This window comes from Nerophis ophidion, linkage group LG05 (genome assembly GCF_033978795.1).
Source record: "Nerophis ophidion isolate RoL-2023_Sa linkage group LG05, RoL_Noph_v1.0, whole genome shotgun sequence".
Taxonomy (NCBI): Eukaryota; Metazoa; Chordata; class Actinopteri; order Syngnathiformes; family Syngnathidae; genus Nerophis; species Nerophis ophidion.
Genome location: NC_084615.1, coordinates 36,750,719 through 36,760,718, shown reverse-complemented (window position 1 = coordinate 36,760,718; position 10,000 = coordinate 36,750,719). Strand labels below are relative to the sequence as shown.

Genomic DNA, 10,000 nt, shown 5'->3' with positions numbered 1-10,000 from the left:
AACCTCACATAGAAGCCTACTTCTTCAGCATGTAGCCCAGGAGTGTGAATGTGCAGTACATCTGACCAAGCTAAACTACATGTTGACTGTACACACTTCAAATCAACATCAGCTGTTGGCAAACAGGAGCTGATGTACGCGCCGTTAGGCTGCAGGCAGGAAGCTGTAAGCTGACCGACGATTAGCGCTTGTTTACACCAAAACAAACCGTGTCGCTCGTACAACAGGTTGAGGTCTAAGTTTAAACAGTCCTCGGCCCCACCCCACAAGAGTGTGTGTGTATGCGTGTGGATGTGTCACGTCTCTCACCCTGAATGGTTCTCTTGAAGAAAGCCTTGCAGGCTTCACACGAAGCCACGCCATAGTGGTAGCCCGACGCCACGTCGCCGCACACCAGACACAGACGCTTAGCCACGGAGCCCAGGAGGAATTCACATTTCACTTGGGCCTCCTCCTCCTTGAACGTCCTAAATGTGGACGTGAATGTCAAAGGCAAGGGTCACAACATTAGGTAAAGTCATGGAAATTAAATTTAAACTCACATTCTTGCCAGTTCCTTAAAGTTGCATACCAAATATCGATTCGGTCAAAAAAAACTTCATGTGACAAAGGGTTGGTTTGTAGCGGGTAAGAAATTTCAAGTCACCCCTACTTGCGCAGGTCAAACAGAGCATACTTCTCTTACCAAGACTGACTTAAAAACTAAAAAAACCGACATGTTGGGCGATACAGTTCCACTCCAGTCCTGTAATGAGCATTACATTTAACTTTTTTCATCACAGCGCCACCTGCTGGATCATGTGGGTCACTGTCCTCCTAGGTCCAATGTAAGAAGGCTGTAACACCCAAGCATGAAAATAGATTGCTGTATCTGCACTTTTATCTGTAATGGGAGGATGTTGGCTGCTAAGTTTGATGGAAATTAGATATTTAGTTCATGCATTTTGGAAACAAGCCGTCTTGCTAACAAGTTGAACAATATTTTGATATAGATATTGTCATTATTATTGCCTGCAAAATAATATGCACTAAATTGAACTGCAAAGCTGTTTCAAATTATAGGGTTACTTAAGTAGCAGCTTTCACAATCATCTAAATATTATCAAAATCAATACTTCGAAAATATTATTAAATCAACACTTTTCTGACCTTAACACGCTTGTATGTATTAAGTGCACCTAATTTTTTGTCTTGTGAGTATGTCACCAACCTGTTAGGTCCTCCGTTGTCAGACAACCCCGTCGTACGCCCGTAAGGACCAGGCGAGTCCAGTTCATTGGTGTGGACGTGGCCCTTAATGAGGGGCCCGTAGCTGGAGTTGGTGTCCGACGAAGAGCTACCGGGACTGGGCTGAGCCGGACTGGCGTCTCCCTGGGAGCTGGGGCTGGAGGGCTCCCGCTTTATGGAGGAGGTGCAGGTGGGGTCCAGGCCCCTTACGGACATTCTACCAGGATCTCTGCAAGAGATAAAATAAATGATTTTATTATTATTATTAACACATATTTCAAAAGTATGCAGACAAAGTGTTATCTATACTGTGTTTACCCATGCATTCATCCATCCTAATGCAGCCGTTTGTGATTTCCCATATTATGCAAACCTGCTACCCATGCTTTGTTTTTTAGAGGAACAATCAAATGCAGTCAAATAGTCCGACCACAAATCGTCTGCATTGTGGCATCTGGCGTTCATATGCGCGGAAGTAAAAATAAGAACCCACCTACACTATTCACGCGATCAGGAATATGTCAAACACACACACACTCACACTTCGCGACACACTGAAAAAGCATGTGTCTTCATAAACACCCTGACACACTTCGGCATGCAACTTTATGTCGCCAGGCCAACTTTACAAAATTTAGACCAGAACACATACACGCGCGCGCGCACGCACATGCACGCGCACGTGCACACATACACGCGCGCGCGCACGCACACGCACGCGCACGCACACGCACACGCGCACACACACACACACACACACACACACACACACACACACACACACACACACACACACACACACGTGTCAGTGTTTCCTGCCATGTAAATCACAGCACTGTGGGCCTACGAGTCATTTACTTGGCAAAGTGTGTGGTTGCTTTTAACTGCCGCCAGAGCAAACCACAGCCACGCGCTACTGACGCCTCTAGAATCCCACAAAGATTAATATGCACACACACAATGAAACACGTATAGACCTAAATAAGGCATATTAAAATGTCTTCATAAAGAGAAATTTTAAGGACTCTTGATAAGAAAAGCATAAGATTAGGTTATTTGGTTTAGGGCAAGTTCCTGGAACCAAAATGGGTCTCAGGTCAATTTGTTTGGGGTCAAACTAAAATGCTGATTGATATTTTAGGCGGAATGCAATTTGCAGGCAAAATATTATAATAATAAAAATAACATCCATCCATCTTCATTTTATCCCATGTCGGGTCGCAGACTTCCCTCTCCCCAGCCACTTCGTCCAGCCCCTTCCAGGGGATTCCGAAGCGTTCCCAGGCTAGCTAGGAGACATAATCTTCCCAACGTGTCCTGGGTTTTACCTGTGGCCTCCCACTGGTCGGACGTGCCCTAAACACCTACCTAGGGAGGCACTCGGGGGGCATCCTGACTAGATGCCTTAACCACGTCATCTGGGTCCTCTCGATTTGGAGGAGCAACGGCTTTACTCTGAGCGTCCACAAATGACACAGCTTCTTACCCTATCTCTACGGGAGAGCCCCGCCTCAAGGCGAAAACTCATTTCGGCCACCTTGTACCCGTAATCTTTTTTTTTCTGTCATAATCCAAAGCTCATGACCATAGGTGAGGGTAGGAACATAGATCAACTGCGGGTAAATGGAGATTTCTTTGTCTTCCGGCTTAGCTCTTTTTGCACCATGACGGACCGATACAGGGTCTGCATCAATGCAGACGCCACACTGATGCACCTCTCGACCTCACAATACACTCTTACCTCACTCGTGAACAAGACTCCGAGGTACTTGAACTCCTCCACTTGGGGCAAGATCTCTTACCCAACCCAGAGATGGCACTCCAACTTTTTTCGAGCAAGAACCATGGACTCGGACTTGTAGGTGCAGATTCTCACACCCGTCACTTCACACTCAACTGCAAACCGATCCACTGAGAGCTGAAGATCCTGGTCAGACGAAACCATCAGGACCACATCATCCGCAAAAAGCAGAGACCTAATCCTGCATCCACCAAACCGGATCCCCTCAACATCCTGACTTTGCCTAGAAATTATGTCGATAAAAGGTCTGAACAGAACCGGTGACATAGGGCAGCCCTTGCGGAATCCAACCCTCACTGAAAACGGGTCCGACTTACTACCGGCAATGTGGACCAAGCTCTGACACAGACCATACAAGGAGCGGACCGCCACAATCAGGCAGTGAAATACCCCATACTCTCTGAGCACTCCCCACAGGACCTCTTGAGGGACACAGTTGAATGCCTTCTCCAAGTCCACAAAGCACATGCAGACTGGTTGGGCAAACTCCCATGCTCCCTCAAAGATCCTGCTGAGAGTATAGAGCTGGTCCACAGTTCATCAACCAGGACCAAAACCACACTTCTCCTCCTGAGTCCAAGGTTTGACTATCCAGCATAGCCTCCTCTCCAGTTAAAGTTAAAGTTAAAGTACCAAGTACCACTAGGTGTGGTGAAATTTGTCCTCTGCATTTGACCCATCCCCTTGTTCACCTCCTGGGAGGGAGTGAGCAGCGGTGCCGCATCCGGGAATCATTTTTGGTGATTTAACCCCCAATTCCAACCCATGATTCTGAGTGCCAAGCAGGGAGGTAATGGGTCCCATTTTTTTTTATAGTATTTGATATGACTCGGCCGGGGTTTGAACGCACAACCTACCGATCTCAGGGCGGACACTCTAACCACTAGGCCACTGAGTTGGTTGGCTCCAATACACCTGAATAGACCTTAACAGAGAGGCAGAGGAGTGTGATCCTTGATAGTTGGAAAACCAACTCTGGTTCCCCTTCTTAAATAGAGGAACCACCACCCTAGTCTGCCAATCCAGACGTACCGACCCCAATGTCCATGGCAATGTATGCAGAGTCTTGTTATACAAAACAGCATCCAGAGCCTTAAGGAACTCCGGGCGGATCTCATCCACCCCCGGGCCCATGCCACTGAGGACCTTTTTAACTACCTCGGCAACTTCAGCTCCAGAAATAGGAGAGTCCACCACAGATTCCCGAGGCACTGCTTCCTCACAGGAAAACATGGAGGTGGGATTGAAGAGGTCCAAAAAGTATTCCCCCACCAATCCACAGCATCCCGAGTCGAGGTAAGCAGCACACCATCCCAACCATACACGGTGTAAAAAGTGCAGTGCTTCCCCCTCCCCAGGCGGCGGATGGTGGTCAAGAATCGTTTTCCTCAAACTCCTCCCATATCTGAGTTTTTGCTTCCACGACCGCTAAAGCCGCACACCGCTTGGCCTGTCAGTACCTGTCCGCTGCCTCTGGAGTCCCACGAGCAAAAAGGACCCGATGGGACTCCTTTAACTTGACGGCATTCCTCACCGACACCAGCGGGTTCTGATAATACCGCCACAGCAGGCACAAACCACCTTGCGGCCACATCTCTGATCGGTCGCCTCGACAATAGAGGTACGGATCATTGTCCACTCGGACTCAACGACCAGCGGCTCCCTTGTAACATGTTCAAAGTTCTTCTGGAGGTGGGAATTGAATCTCTCTCTGACGGGAGACTGCTAGACGTGTCCATCAGACCCTCACAATGCGCTCGGGCCTGTGAGGTCTGACCAGCATCCTCCCGCACCATTGGAGCCAATTCACCACATGCTCCGCCACTCTCTTCACCAGAGTGTCCAAAACATGAGACCGCAAATCCGATGACACAACCAGTCGATCATCAAACCCCGGTATAAGGTGTCCTGCTGCCAATTTGATATGAATATTTGCACTATTATTTTTGTAATTATTTTGCACTGAACATATTCAAAACCAAGGACAAAATGTGTTGAGGACTAGTTTTTTTGCCTCACAAAAATGGAACAATTCGTCGACATTTCAAAGTGTTCGGAACCTTCGTTAATTAAAAAAATGTTAACCTCTTTTTCCACGAAGTAACCACCCAAAAATTAGGGATGTACCGATCAGATATCGATATCAGTCCGATATCAGTAATGAAATTATCAGTGAAGCTTGCATCTAAAATCTCCGATATAAACAGTCCTGCATCATGTTTACTTGTTAACATCAAAATGTCCTTAAATAAGCACACAAGGTGTAGTGTATTTTAGTGAAGTGAAGTCACTTACAAAAGGTAAACATGGTAGGCTACACAACAGCTAGGCACACAATACCACACAACTTAGACATACGCACTAATATGTGTTCAGTATCCATTCATCCATCCATTTTCTACAGCTTGTCCCTTTCGGGGTTAAGGGGGGTGCTGGAGCCTATCTCAGTGTTCAATATTGCACTTTAAAACACAACATTTTTCATTGTCATCCGGTATCATATACCTTATTACTAACAGATAGAAAGTCTCCAAGGCAGAAGCTTGTTAGAAAGTATTCAGTAAGAAAGGTGTCCGCAACATTTAACTTATTACATCATGAGCTTGATTGAATTGAATTATTGTGACTACTGAGGTCGCAAAAACATTTGAAAAGCATAAATTTGTCAGACTCGTAAGGTTAGTGCTTTTATACCTGCGATTTTTATCTGAGTAATTTCACTTGATTAAGTATTTTCTAACATTCCACAGTACAAAAAAGTAAAAGTATATGTAATTTGTGCTGATATCGTATCAAATCAATATCTGTATTGTCCAATACTCAAGGCCCTAATATCGGGACTCCCCTACAAAAAAAGTCTGTTTTTGTATAAACTCTTTCTAAATCTTCACAAGCTGATAGGAAACAGCGCTTAAGCGTGCCCACTTAATTACAGGCATAAGACAAAACCTACTCAACTGATTTACACAAAACTTTGTCGGGAGGTGGTGCACATACGACAGAAGACAAAATAACTGAGCCATACCAAACTTAAACAACTAAAGTTATTTTAACCTGTTTCAATCCACTTTTAGTTTATAAAGTAACAGCAAAATTAAGATATTTCAGTTCTCCTTTGGAAATGATTCGCTGCTAACCTTTTGCCATCCATCAGGGGCGTTGTGTTACTTTTCAAATGTATGACAGGTGCGAAGTTAGATATACTTGAAGATATATGCAGCCCTCCATCATTATAATGCATCACATGCAATAATAATGACATAAAGAGCAATCATGTGACTGTGACTCTTTGACAGATTACCCATCGGGTCTGTCCGCATAAAATCCCATCAAAATGCACACGGCATGAATCAAACAAGCGTGTCTCTTCTCTTTGTTTTCTTGCAACCAAAACAAGGAAACGAGGGCGTAGCAGAGGGCCAGGCAGCAAAGGCGGGAGCGTCCCATTGAACCGTTAACCTGCACGTGAGAGGAGGCAACACTCACTATCTAACGAGCACAGTCACAAAGGACACAAAGAGCCCCACTGGCTGAGGGAGGAAGCAAAGGATGTAAAGAAATTGGAGAGCAAAGTGAAAGTCTCCCAAAATCAGCACCTGAGGACGAATTATTCCTAATGAGGCAACAGGAGACGATCAAAGAGGATCAGCTGTACTTCCAGTCAGGCCTAAGGGCCTTCAGTCAGGCTGAGGAGCTTGGAACTGTAGGGAACATGATGTCATGTCATACTGTGGGGGTTAACTGGGCTTGGCACTGACCTTTCTGAGGCCACCGACAATCAGCCAACCTGTATGTCACAACTCATGTTGGTCATATTTGTCCAAACTATCTAATAATAACAATTAGGAATGCTCCAAAAAATGATTCACATCCAAATAGCAAATGTTATTTATTTGATTATAAATAAGTTCATAATTTATAAATGAGTTTGTAAATTTTTGTTCTTTAAAAATATGTTTTAGATTAAACTATCTAAACAACTAGAATGTCTATTATTAATACTGTTGCTTTTAGTAACTCTTGTGATTCCTTTTTTTTAGTATTGTATTTGTATGTCTTCTCATTGCTAGTAAATCTCTAGCCTAAGAAGTGTAAAGCTGGAACTGGATTGGAATTGCTTTATTTTCTTTGATTCGAATGATTCGCATCATACATACATAAATATACTGTATATATACATACATATATATACTGTACATACATATATATACATACACATATGTACATTCATACGTGTGTATAAATATACATACGCATATACATTCATACGTATATATATATATATACATACACATATACATACATACGTACATACATACACACGTACATACATACTAGAGATGCGCGGATAGGCAATTATATCATCCGCAACCGCATCACCTAATTCGTCATCCACCCGAACCAACATTTTATCAGAACCGCAACAACCCGCCCACTGAAATACATCAGAGTACGGCCGCCTTTACCACTCAAAGAGCCATTCAAACCCGTTTTTCAGAGTAAAGAAGACAATGAGAGCCGCTAACGTTCTCGCGAATATCCAATGGTGTTCATCCTGATGACAAGAATAAGGGCGTGCTGTGAAGCCATTGCCTTTGACACTTTCAACAACATGTACAAACCGATTGTTAATCCAGCAACATGTTGTATGCAGCTTCCGCAGTCACACGTACAAGATTGAAAGGCATACTGGGTGATACAGAGTACACTGATGGTTGTGATATAAACAATTTTAACACTCTTACTAATATGCGCCACACTGTGAAGCCATACCAAACAAGAATGCCAAACACATTTCGGGAGAACATCCTCACAGTAACACAACATAAACGCAACACAAGAAATACCCAGAATCCTTTGCATCCGTGACAAATCCTGAATATATTTTACACCCCCGCGCCCCAACCCCGCCCACCTTGCCAACGCGGGGGAGGGGGGGGGGGGAGTTTGCTGCTAGCGGGGTGTATAAAATAGTCAGGGAGTGTCATGGATGCAAAGGATTCTGGGTATTTGTTGTGTTGTGTTTATGTTGTGTTATTGGGAGGATGTTCTCCCGAAATGTGTTTGTTATTCTTATTTGGTGTGGCTTCACAGCGTGGCGCATATTACTAAGAGTATTAAAATTTTTTATATCACAACCATTAGTGTACTCTGTGTCACCCAGTATGCCTTGCAGTCGTGTGCGTGTCTCCGCGGAAGCCACACACAACATGTTGTTGGACTGATAAGCAGATCATACATGCTGTAGAAGGCGTCAAAGTCAATGGCTTCATAGCACGCTCTAATACTTATTAACTGGGTGACTGCCGGCAGTAATTCTAGAAAATGTTTGCGTCTCCTATCGTCTTCGCTTTGTGACACGGGTCCCAAATGGCTATTTGAATGGTAAAGGATACCAATCCCTGAACCATGTATATCAATTATTTCCGAATGGTTCAACCGCCACCCGCCCGAATCTAATTAAAATCTATTTTTTCACCCGCTCGACCCGCGGTTTATCCGCGGACTCCGCGGATGAGACCGCAAACCGCGCATCTCTAATACATACATATATATATATATATATATATATATATATATATATATATATATATATATATATATATGTACGTATGTATACAGTATATATACAAACCCCGTTTCCATAGGAGTTGGGAAATTGTGTTAGATCTAAATATAAACGGAATACAATGATTTGCAAATTATTTTCAACCCATATTCAATTGAATGCACTACAAAGACAAGATATTTGATGTTCAAACTGATAAACTTTATTTCATTTTTTTGCAAATAATTAATTTAGAATTTCATGGCTGCAAAACATGCGAAAATAGTTGGGAAAGGGCATGTTCTCCACTGTGTTACATCACCTTTTCTTTTAACACTCAATAAACGTTGGAGAACTGAGGAAAGTAATTGTTAAAGCTTTGAAAGTGAAATTCTTTCCCATTCTTGTTTTATAAATGGGTTGTACTTGTATAGCGCTTTTCTACCTTCAAGGTACTCAAAGCGCTTTGACACTACTTCCACATTTACCCATTCACACACACATTCATACACTGATGGAGGGAGCTGCCATGCAAGGCGCCAACCAGCACCCATCAGGAGCAAGGGTGAAGTGTCTTGCTCAGGACACAACGGACGTGACGAGGTTGGTTCTAGGTGGGATTTGAACCAGTGACCCTCGGGTTGCGCACGGCCACTCTCCCACTGCGCCACGCCGTCCCTATGTAGAGCTTTAGTCGTTCAACAGTCCGGGGTCTCCGCTGTCGTATTTTACGGTTCACAATGTGCCACACATTTTCGATGGGAGACAGGTCTGGACTGCAGGCGAGCCAGGAAAGTAACCGCACTCTTTTTTTTACAAAGCCACGCTGTTGTAACACTTGTCTTGCTGAAATAAGCAGGGGCGTCCATGATAACCTTGCTCGGATGAGAACATATGTTGCTCCAAAACCTGTATGGACCATTGAGCATTAATGGTGCCTTCACAGATGTGTAAGTTACCCATGCCTTGGGCACTAATAGACCCCCATACCATCACAGATGCTGGCTTTTGAACTTTGCGCCTATAACAATCCGGATGGTTATTTTCCCCTTTGTTCGGCGGACACCACATCCACAGTTTCCAAATCTAATTTGAAATGTGGACTCTTCAGACCACAGAACACCTTTCCACTTTGCATCAGTCCATCTTAGATGAGCTCGGGCCCAGCGAAGACAGCGGTGTTCCTTGGTGTTGTTGATAAATGGGTTTTGCTTTGCATAGTAGAGTTTTAACTTGCACTTACAGATGTAGCGACCAACTGTAGTTACTGACAGTGGCTTTATGAAGTGTTCCTGAGCCCATGTGGTGATATCCTTTACACACTGATGTCGGTTTTTGATGCAGTACCGCCTGAGGGATCAAAGGTCCGTAATATCATCGCTTACGTGCAGTGATTCCTCCAGATTCTCTGAACCTTTTGATGA

General features: G+C 44.1%; 1 protein-coding gene across 2 annotated transcripts in view; it reads right to left on the bottom strand.

Moving 5' to 3' along the window:
* LOC133553015 (estrogen-related receptor gamma-like) overlaps positions 1–10,000 on the bottom strand; it is a 52,545-nt gene that overhangs the window by 31,364 nt on the left and 11,181 nt on the right. For both annotated transcript variants that reach the window (XM_061900745.1, XM_061900746.1), the window contains exons 2-3: positions 1,211–1,456; positions 310–467 (exon numbers count right to left, since the gene is read on the bottom strand). In XM_061900745.1, the coding sequence (XP_061756729.1) occupies positions 310–467; positions 1,211–1,456 (404 nt within the window). The remainder of the gene's footprint in view (positions 1–309; positions 468–1,210; positions 1,457–10,000) is intronic.